Source organism: Polypterus senegalus, chromosome 5 (genome assembly GCF_016835505.1).
Source record: "Polypterus senegalus isolate Bchr_013 chromosome 5, ASM1683550v1, whole genome shotgun sequence".
Taxonomy (NCBI): Eukaryota; Metazoa; Chordata; class Cladistia; order Polypteriformes; family Polypteridae; genus Polypterus; species Polypterus senegalus.
This window is the reverse complement of record NC_053158.1, coordinates 207000607-207016037: the sequence shown is the minus strand read 5'-3', so window position 1 is coordinate 207016037 and position 15431 is coordinate 207000607. Positions and strand designations below refer to the sequence as shown.

At 42.9% G+C, this 15431-nt stretch overlaps 1 protein-coding gene across 1 annotated transcript in view; it reads right to left on the bottom strand.

Annotated features, from left to right (window-relative positions):
- Nucleotides 1-12987, bottom strand: part of ofcc1 (orofacial cleft 1 candidate 1) — a 186146-nt gene extending 173159 nt beyond the window's left edge. The window contains exon 1 of the mRNA XM_039754152.1: nt 12847-12987. Coding sequence (XP_039610086.1) covers nt 12847-12985 — 139 coding nt within the window. The 5' untranslated portion in view covers nt 12986-12987. The remainder of the gene's footprint in view (nt 1-12846) is intronic.
- Nucleotides 12988-15431: the final 2444 nt, after the last annotated feature.

Here is a 15431-nt window from a genome sequence, read left to right as displayed (position 1 = left end):
CCTACTCATACTTTAAGACTAGACATTCATCTTCCAAGGAGCATAAAACATCATTTACAGCCCAAATTTCTCTAAATATATCTAATTGATTAATAAGTTTAAAATATTCAAATTCGATTCTCAATCTTCTTTGAAGGAGGACCTTAAACATTAACAGAGCATCAGTAGTTTTCTGATCTTTATCTCTATTTCTTCTCGTTTTTAACGTTGCCATCTTGGCCTGGCCTAACAAAAAATTGCCAAGTAAACATTGTCTTTTACAAAGTTTTGACACAGACATTCCAAAAATATAAATGAGGTTATTAAATATAATTCCCAAATCCTTGAACAATAAATCAAGAAAATGCAGCAGTGGTTGTAATCTGGTACAATACAGAAATAAATGATAAATTGTTTCTTTCTGAAGGCAGAATGGACACTGATCTGTTGTGCTGGCACCAATAGTTTTAAAATGAATTGGTGGCTACTGCCACATGTAGAATCCTCCACTGCAGGTCCCCAACTCTTTTCTCAATTGGCGGTTTATATAAAGTCCTCCATGCTGGAGATGTCGTGTCATGCAGACACAGAGTGTTCCTCCACAGGGTATCAGTCATGTCTTTCAAATACATAAAATGGGACACTTTAAGACACCAGTCATACAATTCTTTTTTTGACAAATTTTGGAACGAAATTCCATTTATGTGATTAATTGTTAAAATGGAGTTATTAGAACTGATAAAATCTTTTACATTTGGTTTAATTGTAATGATACATTCAGGAGGTTCTGCCTCTTTATAAGATCTCCAGAGATATAATCCTCACACAGAGGACCTGCACCCAATTGCACTAAAGAGACTTTAAGTTTGTTGATTATCGACCCCCCAAGACGGACAGACCTAATCCCGAGCTCATGTGCCACAGCTGCCCCAGACTTCCACTGGTTGCTGACCGGATCAATAAAGTTGGCTACTTTGGTAAAGCCTTTGTTCATTAGCAGTGAGTTTAAACTAACCGAGTCAAACTCCAAGACTGGATTCCATATTACCGGTTCTTCGAGTAACCAGAAGACTGACTCCACATTAATACCCACTCTGTTTGTTTTGGTGTGCCAAATCAATAACATGTTGCGGTAAAAGGTGGGCAGCACAGATAGCGCCAATCGCTTGACATCAATTAAAAAGAGTTGCCAATCAAAATTGAGATTTCCGACCCTGTGAAAAAGCGAATGCTAAACTCCTCCACAGTAAAGGCTGAGGGGCATACAAGAGACGTTGTAAATCTGTCAGCCTAAAAGCTTCAATTCTACTCAGAATGTCCACCAAGCCCTGACCACCTTCATCCACAGGCAGATGTATCACACTGCGTTTAACCCAATGAAGTTTATCCCAAAAAATCTAGTAATATCCCCTGAATTTCTTTTAAAAGCCAAACTGGAGGATCTGCACACCTAAATTTATGCCAAAGCATTGAAGCAATTAAATTATTAATAATAAGCACCCTACCCCGAAAAGAGAGCTTGGCGACCACCCATTTCCATTTGTTCAGTCTCCCCTGAATTTGGTCAATTAAGCCCTCCCAGTTATCAGCTGTGGCTCCAGACTTCCCAATGTAAATTCCCAGATGTTTAAATACCTTAGAGTTCCATGTTAGACCACTTGGGAGGTTTGGGGGAGGACAGTCCCAGTTGCCCATCAGAAAGGCATTACATTTGGACCAGTTGACCCTGGCAGATGACACCGTTTGAAACACCTGTAAACAGTCCTGCAGCAGGACAACATCATCAGGTTCAGTGACGACAACTGTGACATCGTCAGCATATGCCACCACCTTAAAAGATGCAGTGGGACACACAGGCAATGACAGGCCGTGAAGACATTGGCGAAGTCTGTGGAGCAGGGGCTCTATGGACAGCGAGTATAGCATACCGGAGAGTGCACACCCCTGACGAATGCCCTTGTAACAGAAAATGGGGCTCCCAACCCTCCATTAATTTTTAAAACACTAAACACATTCGTGTACATTAATTTAATATATCCTAGAAAGGTCTCACCAAAACCAAACCTCTTTAGAACTGTAAATAAATACTGGTGGTCTACCCGGTCAAAGGCCTTCTCTTGATCTAGTGAGACGAGACCTGCCTTAAACCCAAAAATGTCAGAAGCAGATACCAAATCCCGCACAAAGAAAATGTTATCAAAAATACATCGTTCAGGGACACAGTATGACTGATCGAAGGCCACCAAGCAGTTCATGACAGTCCTCAGACGAAGAGCCAGCGCTTTAGAAAAGATTTTATAGTCTGAGCACAGCAGGCTGACCGGTCGCCAGTTTTTAATGTTGCAGAGATCCCCTTTTTTAGGTAAAAGAGTCAAAACTGCTCTCCGACAACTCACAGGAAGTTCTTTATCCCTGATGCTCTCCACAAACACAGTCAGGAAGTCCTTACCCATGATATCCCAAAAGGACTTGTAGAATTCGACGGGAAGTCCATCGATCCCAGGGGCTTTGTTCTGATTTAAACTCCCAAGAGCTCTAGTGAGCTCCTCCAGTGATAGTGGCAGGTCGAGCTCTTCCTTGGTGGATGGAGTCAGCTGTGGTAGGTCATTAAAGAAAATTTCTGTGTTTAAGGACAAGTCCACTGTTTCTGCAGAGAATAAGTCTTTGTAAAATTTTAAGGCAAATTCCCGGATCTCCTCGGTCTCCGTCATTTCAGTCCCATCTGCAGTTTTCAGACAGTGAATGATTTTTGCCTGAGCAACCTTCTTCTCCAATGAAAAGAAAACTGCGTAGGGGCGTCTATTTGGGAAATATTCTGGAATCTCCCCCTGACAATGGCGCCCTTCACCTGTTCATCCAGCAGGGACCTCAGAGAATCTTTTTTGTCTTTTAGAGACTCAAGCAAATTGGCATTAAAACCGGTTTCCAGTTTGGTTTGAATTATCCCAATGTCCTCTTCCAGTTCTTTAATGGCCATGGTGACCTTTCTAGAAGAATGTTCAGAATAAAACTGGCAAAAGAGTTTAATTTGGACCTTGGAGACGTCCCACCATTGCTTCAGAGATGAGAATTCATTTTTGCTGAGTCTCCATTTGTCCCAAAAGAGACGAAAGTGTTGAAGAAATAGAGAGTCTTTAAGAAGTTTAGTATTAAAGTGCCAGAATGATTTAAAATTACGCTCAGACCCCAAAGAGAAACGAGTGAGAGCTAAACTATGGTCTGAAAACCCTGTGGGCAGAAGACAAGAGCCCAAAATGAGGTTCAGATTGTGCCGTAACGTATAAATCCTGTCCAGCCTTGCCATGGATAACATGCCACTGGAGGCCTTGAGCCATGTGTACTGTCTTGCTGTCGGGTTCGACTCTCTCCACACATCCACAAGTTCTTGTGATGAAGGACCGACTGCAACACCTTGACTGACCCTGGGTGAGGCTCAGCGCCATTCCTGTCCATCTCTGCATTTTCAGTGCAATTAAAATCGCCAGCTAAGAACACGACGTCCTCTGAACTGCACTCAGCTAGCACGTCTTTTAACAAAAGAAAAAAATAAACTCTCTCTTTGCCTTCATTTGGAGCGTAGACATTTAAGAAAATAATGTTTTCCCTGAATACGCACAACGACCTTCATGAGACGACCTTTAATTTGCTCAAAACAGTCAATGGACTCCGGGAGAAACGCCTTACTGAAGAGCACTGCCACCCCTGCGCTGGCACTGGAGCCATGGCTCAGAATCGATGTCCCACTCCAGTCCCTCTGCCACTCCGACTCATTCATTGGGTCAGTATGAGTTTCTTGAAGAAAAGTAACATCTAGTTTTTTCTGTTCCAAATATTGAAAAGTACGGCTCTCTTTAAGGAGTCTCTGCAGCCGTTAACATTCAAAGAGCCCAAAGAGAAAACAGGCATTAGAAAGAAAAGAAACGGAGCAGCAATGACAAGAAGAACTTTAACTAATGAACAAGAGAGGAGCTGGTGTGGAGCCATTATGTGCTGGAGGTGAGAGACTTTCTAACTTTGCTGATAACATTCTTTAACCGATTAAATTCTTTTCTTTCCATTCCCAAAGGAACAGCATTGCGATAACTCGCTTGGCTGAAACCAAAAAAAGTTCCAGGTCAGGAAAATGTTCTACGACATTCACCTTCCTTTTGCCTTCAAGAAAATCCAGAAAGCTCAGAATGCTTTCAGTGCTGTACTGTTTTTCCAAGAGTGCCAGTTAAATTGTCACTTGACATACAAGAGTCACTGTCCTCACCACCCTGCTGACTCCCTCACACTCTGGGCTAATTGTCACCTCTCTGGTACTTAGAAGACGATTCTTTAAAGACACGTCAGCCCCTCTGTCAGGTTCATTTTGTTACTTCTTGGCTCCTACTCCACCATCTGAGGTTTCTTTCCTCTTTCTGGGAGTGTCGTCCATTCTTCTTCAACATTCATTTCCTCAACAATTCCAGCTTTTCTTTCCCTAACTGCACTGCCTGAATTAGTGCCTGGTTCAGTTTCTGCCACAGCTTTGACATTTAAGAGAGGGCAAGCAGTTTCACTGTGGACTGTGGACTCAGGACTGGCCTCGTCTGCTCATCCACCTTAGATGGCTCACAGGTAGCAGCGCAGCATTCAGACCTTCAATGTCATCCACCTCAGTTGGTGTCGTTTCAATGACAGGCAAAGGCACTATATAATAGATAGATAGATAGATAGATAGATAGATAGATAGATAGATAGATAGATAATAGATGAGTGAAAAGCACTATATGATAATAGATAGATAGATAGAAGATAGATAGATAGTAGATAGAGTGAAAGGCACTAATGATATGAAGATAAGATAGGTCACACCATAGACTTCCTACAGTCGAGCTAAGAGTACAGGCATTTTGTATCTCAGATTTCTTTATTTCACTCCTTTCAACTGTGGAGCTACAACTGGGTATGCTGATTATCAGAACTTCCTACAGTCGAGCTAAGAGTACCTGTGGATACCTCACAGACAACAATCTGCTGATCTTCAGCATCGGAGTCGGAGTCTTCAGACTCATCCTCTATATCTGACTCACTCACTGCATTTGTGTTTCCACCCATAGCATGACTACCATCAGCTCTTTTACAGTCAACTGCTTTGTGCCCTGCACGGCCACATTTAAAACATTTCATTGAATCAGAAGATATAAACACAATATAGTCACATCCATCTACTTTGAACTTCAGAGCAACATCTAACTCACTGTAACCTCTGTTGAGGAGCATAAAAACCTGTCTCCTAAATGAGACCACATGTTTTAATTCTGGCTGTTTACACCCCAAAGGAATCATAGTAATGTCAGAAATAATCTCGCCATACCTTCTCAATTCAGTACGTAGCAGTTCATTCTTCAAGAAAGGAGGAATATTAGAGATTATAATCCTCTTTGCAGGAGTTGAAAGCGGCAAAACAGAAATGAGGGTTCCATTAATGACTAGGCCTTCCTGAACCAGTTGGTGAACTAAGGCCTCTTCATTTAGAAATATCACGACAGCCTTATTCATTCTTGAAGCAGAAATATGTTTTTACATCCAATTATTTTTCCAATTTCAGTAACACACTTCTCTACTGAAACTACTGGATCAACAATCAATTTGATGCCATTTCTTCTGCTAAGTTTTTCGAAGCCATGTGGCAAAAGGCCTGGCTGTATCCCTGGGACACAGCCATCCTAGCCACTTTTTTAAAAACACTAAATAAACTTGAAAAAATGACTATATATAAATAACACAGCAAAGAATTAAGAGAAATGACTAGAAAAAAGAAATAAAAGAAAAAAAAAGGAAAAAAGAAAAAGCTAAACTCAACTCACTCTCCTAGCAGCACAAAGGCCATTTCCACTCCAGACCAAAGCAATCACCGACACACAGAGAAACAGCAAGACAAGATAGATAGATAGATAGATAGATAGATAGATAGATAGATAGATAGATAGATAGATAGTGAAAGGCACTATATAATAGATAGATAGATAGATAGATAGATAGATAGATAGTGAAAGGCACTATATAATAGATAGATAGATAGATAGATAGATAGATAGATAGATAGATAGATAGATAGAGTGAAAGGCACTATATGATAGATAGATAGATAGATAGATAGATAGATAGATAGATAGATAGATAGAGTGAAAGGCACTATATAATAATAGATAGATAGATAGATAGATAGATAGATAGATAGATAGATAGATAGGCACTATATAATAGATAGATAGATAGATAGATAGATAGAAAGTAACTATAGATAGATAGATAGATAGATAGATAGATAGATAGATAGATAGATAGATAGATAGATAGATAGAGTGAAAGGCACTATATAATAGATAGATAGATAGATAGATAGATAGATAGATAGATAGATAGATAGATAGATAGATAGAGTGAAAGGCACTATATGATAGATAGATATGATAGATAGATAGATAGATAGATAGATAGATAGATAGATAGATAGGCACTATATAATAGATAGATAGATAGATAGATAGAGATAGATAGATAGATAGATAGATAGATAGATAGATAGATAGATAGATAGATAGAGTGAAAGGCACTATATAATAGATAGATAGATAGATAGATAGATAGATAGATAGATAGATAGATAGATAGATAGAGTGAAAGGCACTATATGATAGATAGAGATAGATAGATAGATAGATAGATAGATAGATAGATAGAGTGAAAGGCACTATATAATAGATAGATAGATAGATAGATGAAGATAGATAGATAGATAGATAGATAGAGTGAAAGGATATATGATAGATAGATAGATAGATAGATAGATAGATAGATAGATAGATAGATAGAGTGAAAGGCACTATATAGATATAGATAGATAGATAGATAGATAGATAGATAGATAGATAGATAGATAGATAGAGTGAAGAGGCACTATATAATAGATAGATAGAGATAGATAGATAGATAGATAGATAGAGTGAAAGATAGATAATAGATAGATAGATAGATAGATAGATAGATAGATAGATAGATAGATAGATAGATAGATAGAGTGAAAGGCACTATATAATAGATAGATAGATATATAGATAGATAGATAGATAGATAGATAGATAGATAGATAGATAGATAGATAGATAGATGAAAGATAGATAGATAGATAGATAGATAGATAGAAAGATAGATAGATAGATAGAAACGGACATTTTGTATTTAGCTTGTAGATGTGGAGACTGAAATTCCAATCAGTTGCAACATTTTAATTTTTTGAATATTTTGAATTCCTGCAACTGGAAATGTGAGCAACTTCATTTAAGGTGTGAATTTTATAAACGCTGCCGCCACCTGCCACTACCTTTGGTGACAAACTGAAATCACCGAGTGAGGCTAAAGGGGCCGTTGCCCCTCGATTATCTAATTTATATCAGATTCCTTCATTCTGACATTTTTTTTTCTCTAACACCGGCCCTGGTACGCCTGATGCTGGTCAGGTGGCTGCCATGCCCATTTTGTTTGCCAACTTGCCGTGTCCCCGTCCCTCATGTTTCCATTTAACTGGGTGTGAGGAAGGCACTGCAGGTCTCAGTGACGAATCCTTTCTCAGAATTTACCATGTATGATGTCACACATGCCAGTCAGAGGACCACCTTATGAGCTCATCAGAGGTAAGCAGTTCCAGCCTGGGGCAAGAGGGCGCACTGTCACAAATGGTATCATCTCTTTTATGATCTGCAGTGCCAAGAAAGTGACCACTGAGGGCAACAGAGTCCACCTCTTCCGGTCAGAGCCCTATAAGAACTCGGATGCTCCAGAGAGGGATGTCTCAGGCTCGGAGTCAAGACACACTCAAGTGAGCTGTTAATTCCTAGAGCCGAGAAGGCTTTCATTATTTCTGTTGCTTTGCTGCTGTGCGTCACTGAGCACCCGTTTTCTTTGACAATAACAAAAATGAAATAAAAAGAGGTGACCCGGCAGGCACCCCAACATTTCCTTGAAGTCCTCTCATGTCCTTCCACAAGTCCAAAAGCAGCTGAGCCCTGATGACTTTGAGTTGGTCTTGACTGAGCCTCAATTTGTAAATTTATCTGATTTTCTAATTTTTCATTTTTTTAAAGGGCAGTAGCTGCTTGCACCCGAGTCTCAGAGCACCGCTGATTCATTTCACTCTAATTGGGCAGGTAAGTTTGAGTTTAAAAAAAGCTTGTCTGGATAACCTGAGAATCAAACCATCCTTATGACACCCAGAAGAGGTCCAGACGAGCTCCAGACGGAACCCAGACCAGACATAGCCAAGACGAGGTTTAGATGGATCCCAGATGAGTCCCTGATAAAGAGGTCCTCAAAAGCCTAGATGAGGTCCAGTTGTAGCCCAGATAAAACCCAAGCAAGCAACAGAAAAGATCAAGACAGATACCAGACAAATACCAGACGAAGCCAAAACAAGGTTCAGATGGACTCTAGATGAGTTCTGACAGAGTCCCAGATGAAGTACAGATGAGGTCCACAAAAGCCCAGATGATGTCCAGAAGGAGACCAGATAAAATCCAAGTAAGCACCAGAGAAAAACACCAGACAAAGCCCAGACAAGGCCCAGATGGAGTCTAGACGAGGTTCAGATGGATCCCACATGAGTCCAAAATGAGATACATATGAGGTTCTGATGAAATCCAGACAAGCACCAAACAAGAACCAGTTGAGGTCCAGACGGAGCCCATATGAGATCCAGACGAGGTCCAGACAAACACCACCTGAAGCCCAGACAAGGTCCAGATGGAGTCTAGACGAGGTTCATATGGATCCCAGATGAAATCCAGACAAGCACCAGACGAGTTCCAGATGAGATCCAGACGAGGTCCAGACGGAGCCTATCTGCCATGGCCCCACCCCCGTGTCTTATGATGAATGATGTTTTTTAATTTACCAAATTGTTTGTCGAAGTTCCTGTTGATGCGCACGTACGTATGAATGTTTTATAGCCCTTATAAAGCAGCAATATGAAAACCCAGACAATCGGTTGTTAACGTCGTTCGCCTCTGTCTGCCAAATGCCGCCTAATAAATAATTTGGGAGCTGGAAGTCTGGAAAACCACAGAAACGGCCGGCCGACTCGGGGCGAGACTTTTCCATGAAGCAGGTTCAAGCAAACACGAGCATAAAGTTCAAAATTCAAGTGACGGGGCAAGAAAAGATGGAACTTCACAGGCTGGGGAGCGGCTGGCGTGGTGGCTTACATCTCATCTCCATCTTGTCTGTAATGTTTTATTTTAATTTTTTTTCACAGACTGAGAGGTGAACACCCTGATGTTTTGCAGCACATAATCGAAGACCACCACATTAGAATTTCAATGCCGGCAAACAGAGCCAGAGATCAGAGATGAGCTTTCTTCATGGAGAGCAACAAACACCAGACGCTGCCTTTGTTTTCAGTAGGAGATGATTAAGAAGACCCCTTTTCCCCTCATTCATTTTTTTTTTTTTTGAATGGATATGTCAGGAGAGTCACACAGGACTGGGATGGTGGGGGGCACTCAAAGTGAGAACTCAGCACTGGCAACACACCAGGCACCACTAGGGGGCAGTAAGCTTCAGCAGTGTGGTGGTCCCTGGGGTGGCCCAGTGGCCAGAGCACTGGACTGTAGACCACAGAGCCACCAGTTTAACCCCCCCGCCTCTGAGACCAACCGCTCAATCATAGAAATACTCGTGTTGTGCCCTACGAGGTGCCACGGTGGCAAATGTGCTTGACGATCACAGTTTAATAATCCGTGCCATTGATATTTCACCTGCCTGTTGTAAGTGCCACATGGGTTGGATGGGCATCCTGACCATAACAGCGGATGGCTCCTACCAGGCAGACAAGCAGAGAGCAGAGAAAGACTGCGGCCCTAGAAGAGATGGCCAGAGAGGATGAACAGACAGCCCACCGGACGTAGAAGATGTCACTGGGGACTCTTTATTCCTCCAGGACGCTAGATGGCAGCAGCCCTGGATTTTGGCACCCAGGCGAAAGAAAAGCAGCAAGGGATGATGGGAGATCTAGTCCAGCAGAGCAGCCCCACTGGGCTCCATGGGTGTTGCAGGTAAAAACTATATTGGACTTCCGACGGGCAGCAGCCCTGGCACCGGAAGTAATGCAATAAAAGGGACTGCCCTCCTTTATAGAGGTGAGTGGAGTTGGGAAGAAGGGAGGCAACACCCGACTGGAGGAGAGCAGTGCGGTGGTAAGACGGGAGAGGAATTGTGAAGGATGGAGAACCTGTGCTTTGTGTTTGTGCTTTTTATTGTGTTGAATAAACTCCCTTTGATTTGAACCCGGGACTGCACTGTGTCATCGTGTTTGGGGCTCACTGGTGCCCCGGCTCCATCTCACCAATAAGAGTGCCAAATAGCGAAAGCCACAAGTCAATGAGATCCATTCACCAAAGGTAAAATCGAAAAACCAAAGAGAGACGAAAAACACAATGCAGACGCCGCCATTGTAAGCAACAGGTGCACCCCGGGTGCACATAAAAATAGAGGAGACGTAATTAGAGAACTAAAATATACAATACAATTAAATAAATCAGCAAAAGCATATTCATAAGAGCATGATTCATAATAATAGAGAAAGGGCGGAGCTTAGCCAAACAATATGAAGAGCACAAAAGACCACAAAATGGTGTCAAAGAAAAGACAAATAAGTCAAAACAGTGCAGGCCTCACCACTCCAAAGCAGCCAAGACCCAAACTCAATATGCAGGCTTATGGGGGTTTGGATGGCGAAGGCTTAAAGTTACAAACATCCACAGAAATCGAGAGGAAAAAAAAAACTGTAGAAACCCCAGGCCCTCACAAAACAAAACAAGGCTCCTTTAATATTTAAACATGCATTCAGAATTCAAAATTCTGGAGAAACAAAAGCCGGAGGAATGACAAAGAAAACAAAAAAACGTGGCAAACAAATTCAAAACCGAATTCAATAAACGGAAAACTAGGAGACAAAAAATCCCAGAAATCCAATCCAAAAAGGCAAAATCGACAACCCAAGGAACAAGAGAAGCACACAAAGCAGAGGTTGTTGGGAGGCGGGGCCTCAGCTGCAGCACTAGGCGGCTCCGCCCCTTGGCAACACATACAAATCACAAATTTTACAGAAGTTGAAAACATAATAATAACATGAAATAAATCAGCAGAGGCGCACTCACCAGAACAATAGTCATGACAGAATACATCACAACGAAAAAGTGAAGGGGCGGAGCTTAGCCAAACCGTAACAAACATGGCCACCGCAAAGATAAAGAAGCAGGACCTCAAGATGGCTACAGCAATAATTAATAATGTGAATAACACCAGATAAATTGATTGAATGACTAAATAAAGTGTCAAATGATTGTGACATCCTAACCCTGTGGTGGTGGTCCGATGCCAACACCTCCAAGACTGGTCAGCACCGTCGTCAGCCTTCTGTGTTGTTGCACTTGTGCTTAAATTAAATGCAATGAACATGTGAGCCCCCAAAATGATTCGGACACATCGAGGCACTGCTTTTATCTGCATAGTGGACAAAGCCTAACCCTGCAGCTTTGGGCGGAAGGCAGGAACTGCCAAAGGGCACACACAAGGATCGATCCAAAATGGCAGGGGTGAAAAAGGAGCCACAAAAAGGTGGCATGAAGGTGTGAGAATTGAATAACATAATGAAGAAAAACCAACTGGCACATCAAACGTCACAAAATGAACCTCTAAAGACCCACACATCCACACACTTTCAATATCTGCTAACCTCAATCAGGGGCACAGCAAGAAGCTCCCTCAGGCTGCAATGCCAGCCTTGCTACAGGGCACACACACTCAGCTTGTACATCAGTGATACCCCTCAGGCTGGCAGTGCGCAGTCATCCCCAGAACTCAGGAAGTATGGGGCACAAGCTGGCATACTTCATCATTGCCCTCTTTGCTCTGATGTGGTTTTCTTAATTGGTGCCCATTGTGCCACATTAAGGAGGCACCCTGTTGAAATCAGCTGAATAGAAACCCCAGAAATAACAAAGGCAACCCATGCCGTCCAATCAATCAATCAATCAATCAATCAATCAATCAATCAATCAATCAGCACACCCTCATTGACAGTAAAGTTCAAAGGGGTGCCATTCATTGATGTTTTGTCATCAGAGGCCAGCTCTCTGTGCCAGCACACACACACACACACCAATGGACACATGAGCACAGTGCCACCTGTATAGTGCCTTTCCTTGCTTAGTCTCTACGGCTCCATTTGTCCCCAAGAGGTTTACAGAGAGAGTGCACACACCACCGCCCCCAACACACAGACATGTGAGTATTGTGTACTTGTATAGCGCCTTTCCTTTAATGACATCTGCGTATTTGAAGCTGTCAGTGTTTACTGCTTTTGTCTTCAGAAGGGCCACATTGAGAGTTAACACACAGGTGAGTGCCATGTACTTCTTTGGCACCTTTCCTTCCTTGGGCACTATGGCTCTGTTTGTCCCAAGGAGGTCTTCATGGAGACACACACAAACACGCAGACATGCAAGCTTTGTATATCTGTATAGTGCCTTTGCTTGTGCTGCCACTGCTGATCTGAGGCCTGGTTAGGAGATGCCCATGGAGAATGGGCACATGCTGACACTTGAGGTCCATGTGTCAGTGTAGCGCCTCTCCTGGTCTCTCTGACTCAGTCACCCCCGGCCCCCCAGGGGTCTACGGACACAGACATGCAAAGACACCTGAGCAATGTGTACCTGTATAGCACCTCTACTTATATGGCCTTTGCGGATGTATCAGCCATTTCAGTTTTTGTCCCCATTAGGTTTGTCCAGATAGTACACACACACACACACACACACACACTGACATGCAAGTGTCACATACCTGTATAGCTCCTTTCCATGCCTGGCATCTGTGGCTCCATTTGTCCCCAGGATGTCTGCACGGAGAGTGCACACTCACACACACACTTGTTGATCACCCGGGTCACCAGTCGCCCATCAGCCAGCTGCTGTGTTGCCATGGCTACGGTGACGCAGGCTCCTCAGGTTGGCCGCCATGCATTTTTAAGGTGTGTGTGTTTTTTTTTGCACTTTGGCTCGGGCTCGTTTTCCCCGGAAGGTTTTTATTTTCTTCTCATTCTTCTTCTTCTTTTTCTTATTGTCACCATCACACAAACGTGTTGTCATGGCAGCTCTCAAACACACAAAACATGAAGTCACCCCGGCAGGAGCTCCACGTGCGCCCAGGCCAGTCCTGTCAAGTCTCCACTTTGCGTCTGTTCCTTCTTAAGAGGGTGGGGGGAGTCTGCAGCACGAGGGTGGGGCACCGCTGGCGGCTCTGGCATCTCCTTCCCTGGGTTTGGACTTCCGGTCCAGTATTGTATGACTAAGAATTGCTGGGGCTCAATAAGATTAAAATCTGTTTGAATTGCACTCGTGGAATCTTCAGGGCGCCTCCTGCCCATTTTCTGGGGCGTTGTTGGCATGAAAGCTGTGCTGGTGCCATCCAGGATTTGAAGAGCATGTGTGCTGTGGACTGGAGCAGCAAAGAAGAAGTCCAAACAGGAAATCCCAAAGGCTCAGGGAAAACATGGCCCACCTGAGTAACAGGAGTTTACTGGGGGTCCTGCCCCTTTAGAAAAAAGACAAAAACAATGAAGATATAAAGAGCCCAGATGTTTTATTTGTCACTTTATTGAAATGCTGCTGCTGTTTTGATTGTTTTGGGGGGACGGTGGTCCCAGACACCGTGCTATAGGATGTCACCAGGGTGATGATTCAAAAGTCAACACTGCACGTCCAAGTTTGGAGATGAATCTGCTATAAACAACATTTCATTTTTGACTTTCAGGGCTCGAAATTCTGAAACAGACCCCTGGGTTTGAATCTGGGGTCCCATATTGGGGGGTTTGGTGTCGCATGTAGGAATCACTGGGGTTCTGAATTTAAGGACGGTGAGAGAACTTCAAGCCTGGTAAGCATCAGCAGGTCTTTAGCCTCCCCGGTGCTGAGCCCCACTGTCACTTTGGACACTTTGTGGGGGTCTGCCCTCATTCCCACCTCTTCCATTGATGCCCCGCCCCTTCTGAATCTGCTCCATGAAAGCCGAGAGACCACCACAAATATGTTTGTTTTTGATTTGGTGCCATCGTATGCTTTTAGCACGACAAACATTAAATGAGTGCCACCCCCTGGTACCCCAATTCTTTGTTTTGACTCCCCTCATTTATTCTTATGAATATACAGTGCCGTGAGAAAGTATTTGCCCCCTTTGATATTTCTGATGTCCAAATACAAGACAACCTGAGTAAACACAATACACTTTTTTATTTTAAACAGTCATTTGATTTACTGAAGGAAAAAGAAAGTTCATCAAGTCCTGTATTATTCATGTGAAAAAGTAATTGCCCCCTAAAGCCAATATTGGGCTGTGCCACCTTGATCAACAACAATTCGACGTTTTCAGTCACAGGAGCTCGGTCTTCGCCATCGCTTTGGAGAAATTGTGGCCCAGGTCTCCCTACAGAATTGCTTTATTTCAGCCCATGATTGCCTCTCCAAAACCTTCATTGTTAATTTTTTTTTTCCAGCCAATCAGAGGTGGACTTGCCGCCCTCCCACTGCAATTGCGCTTTAGCTTCAGGTCTCACACGGATGATCAGATGTTCTCCTTCAGTACCTTCTCAATTCATTCCCATACTTACGGAAAGTCAGCCAGGCCCTGAAGCCACAAATCATCTTCACACCATCACCATCACCATCATTACCACCACCACATTTAACTGTGGGCAAGATGTTCTGCTTTTTGAAAGCTGTGTTAGCTTTACTCCAGATCTAACAGCATTCCACCTTTGGCTCATCATTCACAGAAAATTATCCCAATACTTGTTTACTGGCAAATGTTAGATGAGCCTTCATGTTTCCTCTTGTTTCACGGCAATTTTCGTCCTGCTGCTCTCCTACCATTTGTGCTCCTAACTGAGCTGAGAAAGGCCTCCAGTTCCATAACTCTTCATCTCCCTTCTTCTGGATGAGTTTCCTATGTGCTCTTGGAGTCCTGCTGTTTGTAGCTGATCACTTTTAGGGTGGTCTGCTTGAGTGCCAGGGCTTAGCGATTGCTTTCCATCTCTTTATTGACTGATATTAATTCTTCTGGAATTTAAGGTCATGGTGCCCTGCTGGTAAAGACCCTTTAGACAACGTCACATTGCTGGGAAGTTTCTGTGTAAGTGAAGTTTAGCTTCAGTCAGGCTGGCAGCCAGAAAGCCAGGGTGTGTCTTGTCTCATTTAAAGTTGGTGGGGGGCAATTACATTTTCACATGGCTGATGTACATGTGCTTGAACATTTTTTCTTAAATACATCAAATGGCCATTTAAAAACCGTGTATTGTGTCTACTCAGGTTATGTTTTGTGTTGCACAAAATTTGCAGATTAGGAACAATGAAGTGTTATGAATAAAGCAAAAA